Genomic DNA, 21651 nt, shown 5'->3' on the forward strand with positions numbered 1-21651 from the left:
TCTCTCTCACTATCTCATATGCTCTTTAATGTGGTGATTGTGGAAAATCGCTCTCTAAACGACCCACTTGGTGTCTAAAAGGGCTGTGTTGCATGCCACAATATTTTTAGAAAACTAATGTGGGCGTACTCTTTCATGTCTCCCCACTCAAACCACAAATCTAAGTGTTCTGCAGCTCTCCGCTCTGAACAGGAAGGCTGTGAGCTCTGTTTACTCTTTAGTAGAGGACTGAAGAAGTGTCCCTTACTGACACTCAGCACTGTCACATCATTACAAGTTGTCATATGATAAATATACTGTCAAATGTTATGTAGATATTTATCTGCTTGAATTTAGATGTGTTTAAAAGTTATATTGATTAATTAACATACAGTGAGGTGTAATACCTGTCATCCTGTGAGGGAAGATAGGGGTCCCTGCTCTGATATGGGAATCAAAGCGTACACTTGAGTGTTCAAACAAAGTAAGTTATCTTAGAATTTACATGCAATTGAGACTGTTCCTCATGCACATTATAGCAAGTTGTAATGTAACAGACTCTGTCAGACTCAACAGCCAGCACTGCGCCCAGTAGACCACACATACCAAAACGCAAAAAGCACTGACTGTCGGGCAACAATCCCATAATGGCATCCTATGTGCTATACTATGCAACACTGCTAATGACCAAGTGCAATAATGCTGTAATGCATCTATCTTTTTAATTTCTTGTCTACTCCTGCTACTGCTACTATTACTGGTTTGATGTATGTTGTACCCTTAATGTCATATTTACACTTACTATATTACTTCTGCTGTGCTCTCTCTCTGTCTCTGTCTCTCTCTCTGTCTCTGTCTCTGTCTCTCTCTCTCTCTCTCTCTCTCTCTCTCTCGCTCTCTCGCTCTATTTGAGATAACGTTTGTTGTGATTTGGCGCTATATAAATAAAGTTGAATTTAAAAGAAATTTGAAATTAATATATAAACAAATGTACATATTGGACATTCAGTACATACGTTTATAAATCAATACTTAAATAAATAAATATTCAATGACGGATTTAAAAAAGTGTTTTCATAAAATACAATGTCTCATAAGTATGTTTTTGTACATTTTCTCTACGCATGGATAGTCCTTTAGACATAATACAGTAGACCAGAGAGCATGTTTCGGCCAGCAGATGGAAGCAGCTTGTACTGAAAGGAAGGGGACCACAATCCCAGCAGGCAGGAGGCTGCCCCTCCCCCTGCAGTGCATGATGGTTAGTGTACCGGTCTTAGCTGCAGCTATGTGGCTTGCCTTCCCTACAGTGCATCTCCTGTTTCTGTGATGGTGAAGAGAAGACCGTCTGCTGTGTTTCAGACGTCAGGTACGACACCCGATGTTTCCCCTCCGTGTGCCGATGCTCGTCTCCGCTCAGTGCTCTTCTCGCCCGTCTGTCTGCTCAGGGCTAGACTAAGTCTACTTAGCGTCGTTAGCCAGCCTACGTGTAACACCGCTGGACCTGTTGACAACAGTAGCTTTAGCAGGGGCCGCGGTTATTTGGCACAGTTTGAATCTTTATCAGTCGTGTCATCCAAAGTTTAACTGATTTTATGCATCCCGCGTTACTGGATAAAGTTCACTTGGTTTCCAAATCAGTTTAAACTCAAAACAATGCTAAAAGCTACATGATTTGATTGCAGCTAAGCTAGCGTTAGCTGGCTAGCTGCTGTCACAGCTGCCTGTTGTAGGGAAAGTATTGATATTTACCCATATACCGTACATGTTCGTGACCTTATCTCAACATGTCTGTACTCTAATGCTGTAAATTGTTTAACCTAAAGCTTGCCCCTTCCTTATTAGAATGTGTATTAAGTTTAAGCTCGCAGAGTCTAAAAACAAAACATCAAGAGAATACCTAACAAAATGATAACATACTTTAAACCTGATTATCGACCATAGTCTGTTCTTGAATGAAATATCACCTGATTCACCATTCTCAATGACCACAAGTTTAAAGAAGTGGTTCTCAAACTCTGTTATGAGTACCACTTGTGGCACAGCTTCTGCAGACACAGCTTTGTGATTTCCCCATTATCTTGTTGTGTAAGAGCAGCTTTGTAGCCTGTTAAAGATCTATATGTGTTGTTTTTTTCCTTAAGAGTGGGTGGCTTGTTGGTGCCTGTGCTAAGAAGGGAGCTCAACTGATCTCGGCCTTGCTTGTGTGAGATGGCTCAAAATCAAAACCCTGCAATCAGGCTTAGTTGTATCACAAAACCGCTCAGCAGGATTTGTTAATGCCAGCCTTGTTAATGCTGAGTGTCGCTGAATTGGACCCGAAAACCTGATTTGGAAGACTAATGTTTAAAATGGGATCTACATCATGTCTCTCAACGTTTTGATATCGGGCAGTATCTGGTTTGGATCACACATGTGCAAAATTGCTTCTACATCCAGACTTTCTATGTTTCAATATATGGCAGTATCTTGCATTTAGTATATGTTGTCTTCGAAGCTCATACGTTATTAAGTTATGTCTCCTAAAAAGAACATTCCCAGCTGTTGTAAAAGTAAAGGTTTCCATGTTTAAAAAGGGTAGCGACAAGGAGATGTGCAAGCTCAAATAAAAGAGGGCCATTTGTGTCAAATGTACTTTAAATAAACCTAGATTTGATTTGTCTTTACTCGCTAATTGAAGTTGTATTCAGTCACCGCTGTATCTTGTGAATTCAATATCACCTGTGAGCACCTCCTCATTATTTACAGGTCCAGCTCAGTAAGAATATCGTGGACAAGTTAAATTTATTTCAGTAAATCAATTCAAAAAATGAATCTGTCATATATAATATATATATTATAGATTCATTACACACAAAGTGAAATATTTAAAGTCTTTATTTGTTTGAATTTAGATGATTATGGCTTACAACTCATGAAAACCCCAAATTCAGTATCTCAGAAAATTTGAATATTGTGAAAAAGTTCAATATTGTAGCCTCACAGTGTCGCACTCTAATCGGCTCATTACCGGTAACTCAAATCACCTGCTGAACATTTAAATTGTCTCTCAGTCTGGTTCAGTAGGCGACATAATAGGGAATAATAGGGAAGACGACAATATTCAAATTTATTGAGCTGCACCTTTATTGATTTGCAATCCTGCAAACATGAAACGCAGGGTAAACTATGTAAGAAGCATAAATGTCTGCTTTCTGCTGAGAATCTGTACTGCTGGGAAAGAATATCCTTGGACAATTTAAGCATATACTGTATTAGCGGCTATATAAATATCCTCAAGCTCAACAGGCCTCGGCCTTGTTTCAGCAAGCTGGCTTCACAAAATCGAAACTCCGCAATCATTCTGCATCGGTATCACAATGCTGCTAATCGATTGACTTTGTTAATGAGAGCGAGATTATCGGTGAAATGCAGTCAGTAATTATGTACGCTTCTTTCTTGCTTTGCCATGCATTTCACACTGCCGGGATTGCAGCTAAAGCAATGAGTAAAGAATGCTTCGGCTAAGGTATTGATCACAGATGATATTCAATCTACAAGCGACAGAAATGACACTGGAAACCACTTGTATTTTACCGTCAAGTCGGACCAAATCCAGCTTTATTAAAAGTGCATCTGACATTCATATAGAATGAATCGTTTATTGTCATTGTACATGCTAATACAACGAAATGTATTTGTGCTGTGCCTGAATCTTTGAACAGTAATAAATAAACAGCAATAAACTATAAATAAACAACTATTAATAAATAACAATAAATAAACATCACACAGTTCCATTCATACATTAAAACATAAGTAGTCCCATAGCTCAAGATGTCCATCTTGAGCTATGGGATGGACATGACATCATGACATGACGTCCATGTCCATGTCATGACACCTTTTACTATATGTTATGGTATAGTAAAAGTTCTATCGTGTTTATGGAGTAGTATTGCAGCCATACATACTATTCATGTGAAAGTGAAGATGAATAGAGTTGTTTACACTTTTTCCACTTTCCTTTTTATCTGCATGTCTTTCACTCCCATTAGCTTTGGGAAACACCAGTCCAGCCAAGCAGAAACTCCACTTAGTTTACCAGTTATATTTTTCTGCCTGTGTTTTTTGTATCCAGCTAGCCTCCTGGGAGGTGAGTCCCAATGCCATGGCCTCCAGCCAAGGCTCCTCTCCAGTGCCTCATCTGGGAAGTAGAGGTCGAGGTAGGATCTACCATAAAGACCAGGATCCCACCACCCCTCGCTGCCGCCCCATCCGCTCGCTGCCCGATGTCTGTCCGAAGGAGCCCACAGGTGGGGTTATCTGTCGTCTCTCAGCTTTTGAAATTGAAATGATAAAGACCTTTTTGCAATGGTGATACTCTTTCTTTACAGGGGAGAGACGAGGCCTTTGCGATGGCCCGTCTGTGGTTGCAGAGCACGACAGGTGGACAGTGTACAGCTCCAAGGTCAACCTCCCCGCTGCGCTGAATGACCCACGGCTTGCTAAGCGTGAGTCTGACTTTTTCACCAAAACATGGGGCCTGGACTTTGCAGAGACAGAGGTGATGCCCTCCTTCTACCTCCCCAACATCACCAGAGAACACTTTGGCCCCTACCTGCAGGAGATGGCTCAGGTAACACCACTCTGAATTATTCAGTGCATTTGTTAAACCAAGGCCCCTCTGTGTTACTGCAGCTAAGGCCTCAATACCCTCGGGATGGAAGCAAGGCTTTCAAAGAAATATGAATTTATTATCATTATTACCAGTGAGCAGTTGATTTTTAATGTTATTGGAATGTAATTCACAACAGCAGTTCTTTGATATAATCCTATTTATTATAAGAGCACTTGCACTGCTAATTTGCACAGCAGATTAATTTCTGCTAATTTACACCCAAAGTTCACTTCAGCCACGTTTTTTTAATTACAGAAGTGTGATGGCTCCTGTATAAATATGAACCTATTGGTTTTCCATAGCTGTACACATCTCTTTCTGATATTTCTAAATGTAAAACCTTACAAATCCTTACAAATAAGAAAGAAAGCGTCGCTACCCTCATATATGATTCCCCATCAAAACAGTACAAAGACGTCCCTATGTGCAATAACTCGTGGAGAAAAATTGCTCAGGAAAAGAAGAAAGTGTGTGTCTAGACTTGATGTACTGCAAATCTGAAATGAAATGTTCATCTTGGAGGAATGGAAGTATGGATATCTGCAATGCATATCCAGGCTAGCTATTAAATGTAATATGGCCGGCCATTAAAAACAATAAGGAGTAGCCGGATTATGTCTGACGCCGCGGAAATACACGTCCAAGCGGCTCCAGAAAGTACAAATGTAGTATAATTAGCACTATTGTGCATGTGCGGTGTCCCCAGCTGTCCGTGAACGCCTCCAGTCTGGAGTATAATCCAGCACACACATTCTATATGCAGCGTTGTGTTCATTTCCCCCTACAAGTTTCAGAATGACAGCATTAAAGTGTGTTATGGATAATAAAACAACAGGTAGGCAGTTAGACATTATTCTTTCACTTCCTTATTCCTGCAGCAAGCTGGTTGGTTTGTTCTCATTTGACTGAATGTCATGAATTGTATGCATGAATTCACAACTGGTTAGAAACACCCCAGCAGATACCGGGCTAGTGGATGGAGAACAATGATACTTAAACGTCGCTTTGAATAAAAGTCTGCCAAAATGACTAAATGTAAATGTATTACCACTAGGAAAACTATTCAAAGCAACGATTGAGATCATAAGTCACCTGGAACAATGTTTGTCTTTGAAGAATACATTCTGAGTCAGGGATGGCATCTAGTGGCAGTGTGTGGCCACTACAGATTATGCCTCAACTTCATTCCTTTCCTATTTAGCTGTGGTGATTGATTGACATAACGTTTTAGTTTATGCTGACAGCAGTTTGTGGAAGAATAGCTGATAAGTTACAAATCACTTTGAAGCATGATTACAAATAGAAATGGACAGGCAGGGATGGGGCTGATGAGAAATATATGTTTTAGAGAAAGTAGAAAGTACCAATAGTGCCACCTGAGCAAGATGGAGGCAACCAATTCTTCATCAAGCCAACATATCATTGTTCAGAATGATTACTCTAAGGTAGCGATTGCTATTTATAAATAGTACACTGATGGCAAATATGCTGCACTTGATGGAAAATTGTAGTAGTTTGAAAGTGATTGTTCTTGATTTAACTGAAGTCCCCAAACCTTCTGTGATTTATTTTTAGAGGGAAAGAGTTCATGAACGCTGCAAGATGATCTGTCCCAACAAAGATGATGTGGATGCCATCTCCAGTATCACCACCAACCAAGGTATGAATTATTTATCAACTTAGACTGCAGTCACTACACTCCCTGCCTGCCATGCCCGGGCTCATCCGCAGAAAGGCCAGTCAAAACACACATCACCTGCTAGTAACTTGATGCATACATCCTGTGTATACACACCTTGCTGCTGCCAAACCAGTGTTAACCAATAAATATTTAAACTAAAACATATGTCAAATAAAATGTGTCAAATAAAAGTTAATTCGCCTCTCATCCTCTTCATTTTAGACAAATCCCGAGCCGAGCTGGAGCAAGTCCCAAAGGTAAGGTGTCATCTAGTGTGATCTGCCTGATAATAACGGATGATGTCAATATTTCATGTAATGTGCAGATAGTGAAAAATATTACACATTACATTTGTTTACATTACATTTGTTTTTGCAGCAGAATGAACTTAAATTGGCCAAAAATGACATTTGTTATATGCAGAAAACATTTCAGCAGGGAGTTTGATCACAATAAGTCCAATCAAACAGGAGAAACAAAATTCAAAGCAACAAAATGACACAAGGATATTTTGCCACAACTTATAATGATTTATTAGTAACCATTATCATCCCTGTTTAGCTGGTTGTTGGTGTCGTCGTTAAAATGGGTGTGGTTCTTTCAAATAGAGAAATAAGAAGGGAAACAATAGATTGCTTGTGAAATAAGTATCTTGTGATGTCCAAGTGCAAAGGATTAGCATTTCCCACGTTTTTCGAGTTTTCCAAATTTCTGTTAATGAAGAGTGAAAAAAATTGATTGTGACAGACGATGATTCCAAGTTTCTTTGAGCTGAGAAACATTGATACGATTAGTAAGGCATCACATGTTGTGTAGTAATTGTGACTATGTAAATTGCATAATTCACGGGTTAAAGCTTTGTGGTCCCATGGCCTCTGATCTCGTGATGACTCTCTCTGTGTCTCTTCGCTTTCGCTGCCCTTATGTGTTAATGTGTCTTATTCATGCAAGATCTTCATGAAGCCTGACTTTGCTCTGGAGGACCCTGCCACCTTCAATACCGTCTTACCCTGGTCGCACTTCAACAGCGCTGGGGGAAAGAGCAGCAGGGACATGGCCTCCTCCAAGCTGTTGCAGGAGAAGGTGAAACAATGAGCGATATCCACCTATCACAGATCTGTAAAACATTTGACTATGAGCAGGGCAGTAGATGTGTCATGTATCTACACCTTCTGCAGACCAGTCAAAACCATTAGTCTAATTTGTGTTGTCCCTGTTCCTGGCAAATATGTTACTTTTTAATTAATCTTGTCTGAGTGCATGTAATCTTTTTTTTTTTATCACCTTTCACTCTATTTTTAATTTACCTGTCAATCACTTAGCCCTCCAACCAATCAACTGGTGGTTCACCAGAATGAAGCCGATGTACTAGTACAGGACATAATGCTGCCCTTGTTTAGTCACACTTACTCATATTGGCCTAATGTTTACAACTGAGCTACCCCTTCTCATCCTACTCATGATTCCATCTAGATGTGTCTGTAGGAAGCCTCAATATCCGAAGCATGTTTTTTTTTTTACCTGTAACTATGTTGTTATTGTTGATCAGGAAATTTTAGAGTGCGTACAGAAATTACAGTGGCATGCACACGAAATGCAACAAAGTTCATTCATACTAGTAGTGACTCATTTACAATGGTGGGGTGACATCACCTTTTGACCTCAAAGTTAGTGGCTGAACGGCAAAGGATTACTATACAGAGCAAGTGACTACCCTGACAGACCCAGAATTGAATAGCACAAAGGGGTTTGTTTCCTTAGGTGACACAGCCTAACAAACACCAGGCCGGTGCACTTTACGCACAGGAAACTATGTATTTCCAGTACAAAGGCTGCATGTGATTTCCTTGTGTAGTCTGCATAACAAAGCCTGAAAATCTTGATTGCCTGATCCATCTGTCACGTTATCCGCCAGGACACATTGTTGTCATGACTGTCTAGAACAAAAATCAGTCGGACTAAACTCGCACAGCTCTTGCACCTCAAGACATAAAAAGTAATCCTAGTTCATTTTAAACAACAATGAGTTCAACTTGGACATGTTTTGTGCACATTACTGGTTCGTAAAAATGTCCACTACAGTGTAGTACATCCATTACAGATGCACGCCTAGTGCCAATATTGATTTGAGCATCAAATGTTGTGATTGTCAATAATATTTATGGAGACTGGCCAACACAAGACTTCTCTTTCTCTGTTTTTAATTCTGTCTGTCTCCGCCAGAGGTGTGCGACTTTTGCAGTAGTATTTGGCAGTAAAGCTTCGGGGTAACGCTGCATTCCAGTGTGCATTGATGATGGAGGTGCAGCTGATCATATATAAAGCATGATTGCCATGATCAAGTGTGAAGATTACTCCATCTGCTTCCCTCCAGTTGAGTCACTACCTGGACGTGGTGGAGGTGAGCATCGCTCGGCAGATTTCCCTGCGTTCGGAGGCCTTCTTTCATGCCATGTCCTCTCAGCATGACCTCCAGGATCGGCTGCAGGATACACAGCTCGCTGTCACCATTCTACGTGGCAGGACCGCTGCTATGGACCGTGTAATGTGCCAAGGTCCTCTAAAGGCCCTTCGCACTGGCCTGACGCGTAACAATTGTGTTAAGCTACACAACAAGCTGAAGCTGATGGCTGCTGTTCATCAGACACAGCCCACTGTGCAGCTGCTGCTCTCTACATCTGAGTTTGTGGGAGCACTTGAACTCATCGCCACCACCAAGGAGGTGCTGCAGCAGGAGCTCCAGGGAATACACAGCTTCCGGTGAGTGGGTTTATAGATTTATTTTTAGATCTTGCAAGGTTAGAAGTGTTGAGCACCAGCTGGAAAATAACTGCATTTTAGCATGATGTCACATTGTATTAGCACAACTTTCTGTCGGAGCAGGAGCTTGAGTATTGATTTACTGTTTTTATGGAGAAATGTTAGGATTTCCTTATTGATTCTTTTATAACCACCAAAATACACTGCTCAAAAAAAATGATGGGAACACATCCTCACAGTCTAACACCAGGTCAGTTACATTTCAGGGATATCAATCTGACCATTTAGGAAGCAAAAGTGACTGTGAATCAATTTCACTGGCTTTGGTGCAAATGAAAGTGACAACAAGTGCAATGAAGAAGCAAAAGCAAGACGATCCCCAATAACTGGTTTTGCATGTGATGGCCACAGTCAATTGCTCTCTGCTTATCCAACCCTGCTGAGTATTTTCTAGTTTTGTATTCTGTGATTCTTCCTGATGCAAGACAATGCCCGATCTCATGTGGCCAGAGTGTGTAGTCAGTTCCTGGATGACGCAGGCATTGATGCCATTGACCTGCCCTCACATTCCCCTAACTTAAGTCCAATTGGAACACCTATGGGACATAATGTATTGGTCATCCGATGCCGTCAAGTACCGACACAGACTATCCAGGAGCTCCAAGTTGGATCACGCTGTGATTTCAATCCTTTACAATTTTCAGTGTGCTTTTTGAATCCAGCCCTCAATGGGTTGATTTTGGTTTCCAATGACCGTTGCTACATAATTTTGTTCTCAACAACGTATACAATGTTCATCAGGCAAGATTTTCAACTTGAATAATTTGTTCATCAAGATCTGATGTGTGATTTATATGTAGGACCTCTACATCTTCCAGGTCCAGTGACATTTTGGATCTTTCTCCACAGAAAGAAGTACTCAAAAATTAATTGTGTACCTTGGAAGTGCCAACATAATAATCAAGTAATAAGTACTTGAAATATTCAACAGCCTTATGTCTGCAAAACCTGGGGTGAGATTGTTAATGACTTAACTGAAAGAAAACCTTCTCAGTGCTGTTTGCCTCATGCCTCTTGTGGAATCATTCTCTCTACTGCTTTCATGTGTCATCATTTCTTTCCAGGTTACCTAAACCATAGTTTTGGCAAAATCCCTTACAGCATCCTGTGACATGTGGAACCATGTCTACCCATTGAATAATTCACATTCTTCACAATCTTCTTATGTAACCTAAAGCCAAAGCAGGATGTACAGTGGCAACTGTGAATGTGTCTGGAAGTAAACTGCTACTTCTGCAGCTGCTAAGAAGACATTGAAGGTGGAATGCTGCTTATGTTGCCATGTCTGTTTGTTTGTCTCCCTGTCTCCCAGACATCTGGGCTCTCAGCTGTGTGAGCTAGAGAAGCTGATAGATAAGATGATGGTGGAGGACTTCAGCATGTACGCTCGGAGTGACCTGAACCGGAGCCTGAGGGATGAGCCACAGATCTTGGAGAAGGTTTGAATGAAACAACACTCATCATCACTCAGGCTCACAGTCAGATTCTACTGTTCATTAAGCAATGTGATGCGTTTGCTCAGAGTATGTTTATTGTAACTTTTCTTATATTATTACAAAACAGACACATTATTAGCCAACCCAGGTTTAGTTAAGGGCTTGGATAGACTCACTGTCCACTACCACAAATTGGTTGCCTGCCTTCCTGCAGGGTTAAGAATGAAAAGCTCCTGTTGTTAAATAATTTGGCATAATTTCTAGCTTTTGGCTGTTAATCTTAACTGATATAAAATGGAAGCATGCATTCTGCTGTGTGACTTTCTTGTCCTGTCTCGTTTCAGTTATCTAAAATCAGCTGTGTGTTGTTTTTTGCAGGAACGTTTGGAGTCACTTGTGTTTGGCCTGCTGCGGCAAAGGAAGTTGGACTTTCTGGATATTTACAATGAAGAGATGATCCTGGCTGCCAAGGCCATTGTCACTCAGGTATAATGGTTTTTGTTCTTCTACTCATCAATGACTGACAATGTCTAACCTATTAACTAAAGCGCAAATGACCTAATGAAGCTAGTGAGAATCTGAACTGAAGTGTCTCTTTGCAGTGTGTGGCGGAAAGTGTTTTACTTATAGAAGACATCGACACAGAAGTCGTCACAAAGTAAGTAGGGCAGTTCATGAAGTCATGACGAAACAAATCAAAGTCTGAATTGTATGATGATGAATCTCTGAACTTAATCCTTAACTTTCAAACTGGCCTGTAGGCGCTGCTGTAAGTAAAGTCTAAACTAAAAGACTATAATATTTTTAAGGGGTTAAGGAGACGGGTGTGCATAATTAGTTTTATCAGCTCCAAGCAGCGTTGACCTGAAAATGACAAAAGAATCATAATTGTGTTCTGTATAGCGTACAGCAAAAAAAAAAATGCAGGAGGAAACGCATCATGGACTTGTCATCTATCTGCTAGGCACGGAGCACAACCACAGTCAAGATTGTGAGATTTGGGTCATAAATGTCTCACTGAGAACTTGAGGGAACATATCTTGTTTTGTTGGGAAATTTAGCATTTTGTTTGTATGCTGGTCATCAGCAGAAGGGCCTCATACTGTTATGGGTTGACAACCAAAGAGTTCATCACAACGATTCACTCCTGACTGTTTTACATGTGTCAGCAACCCTGAGATCGAGCCTCCAGTGTCAAAGCAGTGGAACACATAGAAAGCTCAATGAGACGTCGCTATAAGACACAAATTGCAGTCGGTCACTAATTTTAGGAACTGAACCCAGTCAAGCCTACTCATTCAACATTTACCATATAACCTCAGGCTGTTCCAAAACATGAACGCATCAGATTATGTAACTATAAATCCAATGTACTGAATGTGTTTTTCCTCCCAGGCTAGCTGACCAGATGCGTCTGATGACATTCCCTCAGTGGTTTGAGCTGCTGAAGAGCATCTTTGAGAGTTTCCTTCTCTTTCTACAGAGAGTCAAGGTGAGCACAAAGTGTCCACTACAGAAAGCAAGCTGAATTGATTGTTTGCTAATTATTCACAAGGTATACGGTACTTCTTTCCACTGTGCTTCTTGCCATTGTTGTTTATTTGTGGGTGCTGTTGAAAAGGTTCTTTAAATTGAAAAAAATATTCTTGTACCGTGTTTATTTCTTTCGTCTTAGGCAATGAGCATTTAGGCACCGTGCCCAAGTGACGGTAGGCAATGATATGGAAAACCCTGACTGTGACATTACTTAGCAACAGGTTTGCGTGTTCCGCTTTCTTACCACCAGGTCACTATGAACATCATAAGGAATGTGGTCCTCGAAGTGCAAGACTCTAACCAGAAGAACAGGTTCCTGCAGGAGACGGGAGAGGTTTCTGGGGCCACAGGCCGGGAGAATGTAGATCCTGGCCTATCACACCTACAGGGAGAGGCTGAGCTGGCCTACCTCACCCATGAAGGCCTGTTCATCAGTGACGCTTTGAATGAGGTGCAGCAGCAGGCAGTGGTAGCAGGTGTGGCCCAGGGTCAGAGCTCCACAGTTGGATCCAGGAACCAGTGGGCTGTCGGCTGCGACTTGGCCTCTGGCACCTCAGAATCCTCCTCAAGCAAGGAGCAGACCTTCCAGGCAGCAGGGGGAACCACAAACATGTATGAAACTAATCATATTTTCACCTTCAACCGAGCTGTGATACAGCAAAGACAAATCACAACCATTTGAAAATGTTGGATCCCCAGTTGTAGTTGGTATCATGGCGAAAATCCCATTTCTCCTGGGAGAGAAGGAATCTTGCTCTAACCGTTTTGTGACTATTTGATAGGTCTAGTATACCATATAATACTGACCGCTCACCAGGTTCTTACTCAATCTTTAAGGGTTTGTGTCTCTGTAACCTGAGTAAATATTCATCATATCTATCTCAAGCATGTACTGTTAAGTATTTAGTCAAAGTACTCTGTGATTTGTCTTTGTTGAACAGATGTGGCCTTGTCTGTCTAATCTTTTTCTATGTAGTGTATAAAACCACTGGGCAGCTTCTCACATGCTGCTCAGTCTGGGAAACGTGTATATTAATCCAACCCTACCTACACTGAGAAGCACACTTTTTTGGAAATCAAAACTCTTGTAACAATCAGCTGCTGCTCCATGAATGAGCAGTGCATTCAAACGTGATCCGTGATGCGCGATGTGTCCTTTGCAGGTGCGGTGAGGACATGATGCCCACAGAGCTGGAGCTGAGCCAGGAGGCCAATAACATCCAGGAGTTGCTCCACACTGCCTCTGACGTCAGCCATGACCGCTGTGTCAAAGTGCTCACAGCCAGAGCCAAGGTAAGTTACTTTCTTGCCTTATCTATAGTCCATACTCCAGTCCCTTGTTTCTGGCCAGCATGGATTGCTTCCCCTCTGCTCTGTTCTCCTCTGTGATATACAGCTCTCTCAGTTTGGTTCATTTAGTTTTAGTTTCCTGTCTTTTGTTAAAGGGCATGAGGGACTCTCATGCAGTCCCTTTGCTTCCTGTAGTTGAATGGCATCCTCACAACTCCCAAAACTACGACGACCAATTTACAACCTCCTGCAGGTTGGTATGCTAGGCTATCTCTCCTTGGAGGAGGAAACACTGTTTCGAACACGGAAATCTGGAAAAATCCATCAGACTTGCACTGAATGTGCTTCTTTCCAGCTGCGACCTTCCTTGCAAATCCTTTGTTTTGGGATCACAGAAAAATGATTGCTGCGATTAGACTGTGTAGCACAATCTTATAGGTTAACAGGATTTCCAGAAAATCGCGTATGGCTTCCGTGGTTACCACATATTGGTAGCTCAAAATCATCAGAGCTCTCGGATCACCTTTGCACCATGTTCAGTGGTGGTCAAGATCGGCGATGCACACACGCCGACAGCATATGCTGTTTATGTATAAAGAATAAGAAAGTATTCATACTGCCAGAAAAGTGAGTGTGAAGAGAAATTGTTTATTTCCTGACCACTCATAGTTCCCCTCTCTCAACAGGATGGCTCTCTGGAGCGCCTGAGCTCGGCAGAGTTTGTGTGTCTCTCACAAGCAGTGGAAGGATTTGTCAAGGACACCGAAGAACTTTGTGGCAGGCGCAGCGTCTCTCTGAGGGGGGCTCTACAGAGCCAGGCCAACCGCTTTGTCCACCGCTTCCACGAAGAGCGAAAGACCAAGCTCGGGTAACTTGCTCGTCACTAGTTTGCCACTAGGGACTGATTTCCCTGCAAGATGAAGTCCTGCTCCCGCACACTTCTATTTTGACATATTTTGTCCCGCTCCCTCTCACATCTAATAGGTTTTGTTCAGCCACCACCCACAAAGAAAAACAAAGGTGGTCTGCATGATCACAGTGATCCTGCATGACCGAGACTCTAGGACCCGGTGCAATATTAGTGTGGTCCATGACAAATTGATCTTGTTTGCACCAGCTACTTGGTGAGCACCAGATATAAAGCTTAAAAAGGACGACTCTGTGGTAAAACAGGGATTCATAGTGCTTTACAGTGAGACACATGGCTCAGGTTTTGTACCAACTTCAACCGGACTACTTGTAGGATTTCTGCATTGTTTTTAGGGTGGAAAGTTAGAGATATAAACCTTTTCAATTTCAGGTTCGTTTACTGACACAATACCTGTAGTTTCATTTAGAATGATTCAGCTCCTGGAATGTCATGTTAATTGTGTCTACAACAATGTGTGAGCTTTTTTTGTGTTAATAGAGAGTAATGAGCATAAAACAAACAAAAAATACAGACCAGGAACCTGAACAAAGAGCGGAGTCGATTTTTGTCTGAAAGTGATTGGGTGATTGTGATTGGGCTGCACAAAATATTAAGAAACCCTCTGCAGTCTTGTACAACACAACACAACCAGCAATGGTCACAATCATTCCCATTGAACAGAATTAAAAATTGCTACACAAGGCCAACAAATCCTGATCCTGATCAGTTTGACAGATTTACATTAGGACTGTTATTGGATCGCAGCTGTATCTACTGTATGTAAATGACAGTAATGTGGCAAGTGTCCTGGCTGACCCGCCTGATTTTGTTTCCCTCCAGTCTCCTCCTGGACCACGAGCGCTGGAAGCAGGCAGAGGTTCCTGCTGAGTTTCAGGGGTTGGTGAACTCCATCGCTGAGGGCAGAATAACACTACCAGAGCGCAAAACTCCAGGTACACAACCTGTGTACGGTTTCTCACCAAGAAGGAAATAATTCTTAAAATAACCAAATTAAATATTATTAAATATTAATGTCACAATGTCAGTCCAATAATCATTTGGCTTTCTAAACATAAAGTGTCAGAACCTGTGCTTCAAAGATTGATTGATTTTCCGAACAATGAAGGATGAAGTGATGTGTTATGAGACTTAAATATATGTGGTCCATAAGATACCAGGAGATGAATGTTACACAAGGAGAGCTGCACAGGGCTAGAAGGGCAATAACCCAGGAGCAGGACCGGTATCTGCTCCTTTGTGTGAGGAGGAACTAGAGGAGCACTGGCCACAGCCCTACCAAATGACCTCACACAGGCTACGAAATAAAGATAATAATGATAATTAATTAACATTGTCCTGCAGGTCCAGATGATAGAAAACCCACTGAGTATCTGCTTGTCCATGGGCAGAAATATGCTGTTGTTGGGTAAGTGTCCTCCCACCTTCAGAGTTGAGTTATTTGTAACAACATGAGATGAGACTTGTATCTATTTTTTGATTTGGGTTTTGTTGTGTTTTTTCAGGACGGTGCTGCTGTTGATCAGAATCTTTCTGGAATATTGTCAGTGTGTCAACGACATCCCATCCATTGCCACTGACATGCTCACACGCCTGTCAGATCTCCTCAAGGTCAGAAGCTGCATCGCCACACACAGCACACTCTGCACTGCATTTAGTTTCTTGACAGTACACACTCCCATATCATATCATATTATGTCACACAGGGCTTTTTGGTTTTCTTGTATCATTTTCTCTTTTTTTTAATGTATCTTAAAGGGCCCAGGGCTACATCAGAGACAAAGTTACATTTTGCTTAATTAAGTAAAAATATTGTCACAATATACAAAACAATACGGGTCGGCTGATTGGCTCTGGACGCTCATTCTCCTGCAGTGAGACGGAGAAGATCACCTCATTTATTTACCTGAGGCGGTACTTATTCATAACCCTCCTCTTCCGATCCTGCGCCCCCCCTGCAGTAGCTCTGCGCCCTCCCTATTTAACTGTCTGCGATACATTCTCTTGTTTTTAAACATGCTGCCTGATCCTTGTCTTGGGCACCATGTTTCTGTCTCTGCTTTGTGAAGGAAACCTGGAGTGTCAGTGTAGTGAAACATGAAGTGGGCAGCCGGCCTGCTACACTTCAGCCCCACAGTGGCAAAGGGACATAAGATTGATTAAGTTTGAGAATCATATTCAGCAGCTCACTGTCTTGGTGTAGTAAAAAGTTCTATTTTCCTTAAAGAGTATATTTTGTCTGCAGCACTTCAACTCTCGGAGCTGCCAGCTGGTCCTGGGAGCCGGAGCTCTGCAGGTGGTCGGCCTCAAGACCATCACTACCAAAAATCTTGGTAGGTGTGAAAACGTGATGCACAGAGTGACTGAACCTCAGATGTGGCTTTAGTACTCAGTCCTGAAAGGTGATGTCAGTGAACCTCACACAGAGAACTCATGTTCGCAAACACGTGTGAGGACACAGACTGGAAATGACTGGAGACAACACACAGAGTTGAGGTTTTTGCAATTCTTTCCATTTGCTTAATACATTCATATTCATATTAACCTGCCTTTAAGGGCTCTCACTTTATCCAGGGTATTGAAAAACACAATTAAGAGGAGCTTCTGGAAATAGATTCAGATCGAGAATTCACCAGCCGGACTGTCAACTATTCAACTGCAGGAAACAAGAAAACTATATATGCATTGGAATATCAAATCTAGACAGATAAAGAATTAGCATTAGCAGACCTCCTTTCAAAATTGTCTGTGTGTTGTGTGTGTTGTGTGTGTGTTCAGCTTTAGCCTCCCGCTGCCTCCAGCTGGTGGTTCACTACATTCCCATCATCAGAGCTCACTTTGAGACCAAACTGCAACCCAAACAGTACAGCGTTCTCAGACACTTTGACCACATCACCAAGGTAACGTGAACACCTGGATCCATATGGCACACACAAGCTGTCGTGCTCTGTGAATACTTTATGTATCTGCTAGTACTGTCGCTGTTGTGTCCTACACACACAAACATCAGCTGTAGCTAAATGGACACAGGGCCAGTGTGTCATGTGAGTAACATGTTGTCATTTGTGATGCAGGACTACAATGATCACATAGCAGAGATCTCAGCTAAATTGGTGGCCATCATGGACAATCTCTTTGAGAAGGCTTTATCAAAGGTAAGATCGGCCCTGTGTGAATGGTTGAAGGCAGTTGTGTAAAGCTTCTCTCTCTCTCTCTGGTTTGTCGTCCCCTTTGTTCTGTCTGCTCTCTGTCACACTGGAGCCTGCTGGTGGATCGGGTCAGGACATGCTTTGTAACGCTTAGCTGTGTTGTTTCCCCCAGTATGAAGTCAAGGCTCCCATGCCCTCCACCTGCTTCAGAAACATCTGTAAACAAATGGGCAAAATGCATGAAGCCATCTGTGAGCTGCTGCCTGAGGAGCAGACACAGGTGAGGCTTTCTTCCTCCCACATTCCACCTGCACTGATCTTACCTGAGTGCAGCTGTACTGAAGGTACCTGTCTGTCTGTCTGTCTGCAGGTGTTGTTTCTGAGGATCAACGCAGGTTTTAAAATGCACCTGAAGAGGCAGCTGGCTCGGCTGGGCGTCGTCAACGACGGAGGACCGCAGCACGGGTAGCTGCTCACTAACACACACACTTTACACACGGCCGCACACAAACACGTCGATTTTTGATGTGTCTGAAAATGTGACACATCAAGGACGATCATTTTGACGGATAAAGCTAGAACCTGAGAAGAGGAAAGAACACATGTATGTAATCTTAGGAAAGGAGAGGGGAGACAGGAAGGTTATTACCACATGGTGACTTCCTGTTCTTGTGTCACTCTAAACTGCCAGCAACTCACTCTCTGTCCTTTTCACTTCACTTCAAACATCAAGGCTGACAGGAGACAAAGAGATATTTATCCAACAATGATCCACTTGATTGTGACTGATGAGCATTGTTCCTTTTGTCAGCTCTTCACCTCTATGTCCCCTCTATGTATTGACATCACTACACTGCTTGCGTGTGGTCATCCTGCAGGCTGGTTGTGGTGGACGTTGCCTTCTTCACGGAAAACATCCAGGCGCTGAAGAGCCTGGAGCGGCTCGACCTGAACATGGCCGAAATCTGGGAGCAGAAGAGGTGAGAGGTGAGGACGCTCGACGCTGAACCTGCTGCTGGTGCCTCGTCCAGGACGGAAGACCGATCAGCTCGGTGTCTGTGGGCTGACGACGGGGATGTTGCTAAGGGCGGAGGAAGGACGCTGAGGGACCAAAGTGCAACACGAAGGAGCTTCCTGAACAGCTCCACCTGAAAGACTTGAACCAGCAACTCAGAGCCTCCTGATGCCACTGCATCTCACTGTGTGCAATTCAACAAACATCATGTATGGTGTAGACTCTCCTACATTACTACACACTACTCTTCTACAGGGAACACAGGTTGTAGATAATGTTTGAGAATGGTGGGTAATTTATTTTTCTGTTGTCTTGATAGAATTCTATACAGTGGCAGACTTTCTCTCCGGTTGAAAGTTGCTGCGATAAAGAGATTTGATCCTCGTCTCACTGCGGCGATGTCGGCCGAATGCCACAGAGATTCAGGGTTCAAGTCATTCAATAGTTTTTCTTCTCTTCTCCAAAATAATCAACAGGGTTCCTTCATGGTGTTTTACACTCTCAGAATTTTTCCAAACCTCATTCTTACCTGGCTCATGTTCACTGTGATTTAGGTCCAGCCAAATAATTTAGCACAGTGGAAAATTCTTCCTAGCAACAAATACCAGGATGGTTGTAATAATGTAAAAGCTGCATTACCAGGACAAAACACAGATATTTTAAGACCTCTCTATTGTGTGTGTGTGTGTGTGTGTGTGTGTGTGTGTGTGTGTGCGCGCGTGTGTTTGTGGGCACGAGTGCATGTGTGTGAGAAGGAGGGAGAGCTGGAGGGAAGCACCTCCTGACAGAAACGTGTAATTGAAGAGTTAATTTCATAAATGTGATGAATTTGCATGTTGAAATCTAGAGAATCCAGACTGTGAAAGCATTACCACTCTGTTTAAACCTCTTCTTACCAAAGTCTTAGTAGTTTCATTTTTTTTAATCCAACTCCTCATTTGAACTGCAAGTGCTTAACAGTAGAGTCACAACTTTAGGTTTTCTCAGCTGTGTTCTCAGACATCATAACCATCTGAAGAGTTTTTGTAATGTTTTCTATATGACAAATGGAGAAGACGTGGCTGCAGCACATGAAGCATGACTTGTATAACACTTTAGTGTAACGTACCGATCAATGTGTGTTTCTTTGTGCATGAACATGAGGGGTTTCTTTCTCTGAGGCTTGAGTGACAGACTGGAACAGAAAATCTTCATTCCTATTTATTTTGTTAACTCGTCAGAGACCAGACGGGTCCTTCTTCTCCTGGCCGTCTTTATTATGTCTGTTTCACTACAAAGTGAAATTGAACCATGAATGGCAGCTGAATGTCACATCCTCACTTCCTGACTGTATATTTTAGCATCTGACGGTTGCAGGGAAACTCCAAACACACATTCAGCATTCAGGAGTCACTTTTCTACCTGCCAGCAGTGTGAGATAATTACATTAAGTCCCAGTATTTGGCTCAAGAAAGGTGGGAGAGCTTTTGTTCCGGAAGAGTCTACAACCAAGAACCCCTAAGCAAACCAAAACAAGCACCACCTCACCAGCAACCCACCAACTCCCGCACACACACATCACTGGAAGACCTCACGGGTATGAGGGCTGCATTGAGATTAAGCTTGAGAATTACTGATGCCCACATAAAAGAAAATCATTTGTAACTGTTTTTGAAGAACAAAGTAAGGGAGTAATTCAACTTTGAAAACGCTTAACTTAATTTTAATTCTATGCTGCAATTACCAGGGTACCAATATATTCAGTTACACAAAACCAATGAGTATGACCAAGAGATTTATGTTGGATAAACCATCAAGTCTTTTCCTGTTCTGCTGCTTGGGGGACAAAGTGTGGAGATTTTCTGTTCCGGTGTGAAAGCAGCCTCACTGTGGTCATGTGACCTCAGTCAACCTAAATCCCTTTGACCTGTAATTAACACAGGTGTAGCAGGTTGTGACGTCACACTGCAGGAGAACAAAAACCACAAGGAATTGTTGCTCCTACAGTTGACTGTAACTTAGTATGTATGTATGATTTTTTCCTCCTAGTTTGAGCTGCTTTTCCCACATAGGAAGTGAGTGGAATATGAAAGTGTCAAGTCAGCTCACCTACAGTAAGGTTTTGCTCAAACAACCACCTGCCCTGCTGTATTGTGGGAGTAGCCCAAGACAATTAAGTACTAAACAAAAAGCACTAAGTGCAACATGATTGTCTGCTTCAAAAGTGCCTACTTTTGACACATCTTAGCTCTCCACTACAGTGTCTGAGTGCCTATGATGCCTGTGTGTGTGTGTGTGTGTGTGTGCCCTTTATTGATGAAAGAGCCCGACAGCATGCCTGATGTTTTTAATTCTACAAACAAGTTGTGAATAAAACCATGAACCAGATTTGTGTTCTGTCTCTCAGTCATGTGATTGATGAGACACTCCACCACTTCCACGGCTCAGTTTCAAAACTTGAGTTGCAGAGAGTCGTCCCAATAGAAAACAGGACAATGAAATAAAATGAAACCATTGCAGCTTGCAAATACTTCAAATTAGAGTTCAGTACAAAATGTTTATACACCAAAACAACACACAAGCCAATATATCCTGCAGAAAATCTCATGTAAAAGTAACTTACATGTTCAGTCATTCGAGCATAAACAAGCTTGCTCTGATGAAAGTTTTCAATTTTACAGTTAAATGCTTCCTTTGCATGTGACCTATCCTAACACAGGGATTCAAACCCACTACCACCTTGCTATGAGTAAATGGTGCTACCTAGAAAAATGTATTCTATACTAAATTATCTGGACCAAATTGCTACTATCATGTCTATCATGAAATACATACAAATTTGTGGGGAGGGTGGCCGGTTCGAGTTCCCTCAGCCAAAGAGTTGCCAACAAGTGACACTGCCAAGGTGCCTTTGAGCAAGGCACCAAACCCCCAAACCTGCTCCATGTGCGCTGCCTGCAGTGCCCCCTCTGGTGCATGTGTGTGTAGGAGGGGGCGCAGTTTCGGATGTGTGTGTATTGCATCGTGTGTGCATGGGTCTGAAACAGGGAATTTCTCATTCATGAGATTAATAAAGGGGTGTTCTTCTTCTTCTTCTTCTTCAACATGTCTGATAAACTTCACCAAGGGTGTTTTCTTTATGTTTCCGTTTGTGCTTTAGCAGGATATCTCTGAGTAA

The 21651-nt window shown here is 42.2% G+C and overlaps 1 protein-coding gene across 1 annotated transcript; it reads left to right on the forward strand.

Moving 5' to 3' along the window:
* Positions 1-1227: 1227 nt before the first annotated feature.
* Positions 1228-20861, forward strand: vps54 (VPS54 subunit of GARP complex). Its single transcript, XM_076147941.1, has 23 exons — positions 1228-1348; positions 4100-4274; positions 4356-4597; positions 6215-6299; positions 6543-6577; positions 7272-7403; positions 8695-9080; positions 10453-10579; positions 10955-11062; positions 11179-11234; positions 11972-12068; positions 12363-12724; positions 13276-13405; positions 14089-14270; positions 15153-15265; positions 15675-15738; positions 15836-15941; positions 16576-16663; positions 17109-17230; positions 17405-17485; positions 17652-17759; positions 17850-17944; positions 18358-20861. Exons 2-23 carry the CDS (start codon positions 4130-4132, stop codon positions 18461-18463), a joined length of 2970 nt encoding a protein of 989 aa, XP_076004056.1. The 5' UTR covers positions 1228-1348; positions 4100-4129; the 3' UTR covers positions 18464-20861.
* The last annotated feature ends 790 nt before the right edge of the window (positions 20862-21651 follow it).

This window comes from Genypterus blacodes, unplaced genomic scaffold (genome assembly GCF_046128005.1).
Source record: "Genypterus blacodes isolate CSIRO-AG114 ecotype Tasmania unplaced genomic scaffold, CSIRO-AGI_Gbla_v1 ptg000039l_1, whole genome shotgun sequence".
Classification (NCBI taxonomy): Eukaryota; Metazoa; Chordata; class Actinopteri; order Ophidiiformes; family Ophidiidae; genus Genypterus; species Genypterus blacodes.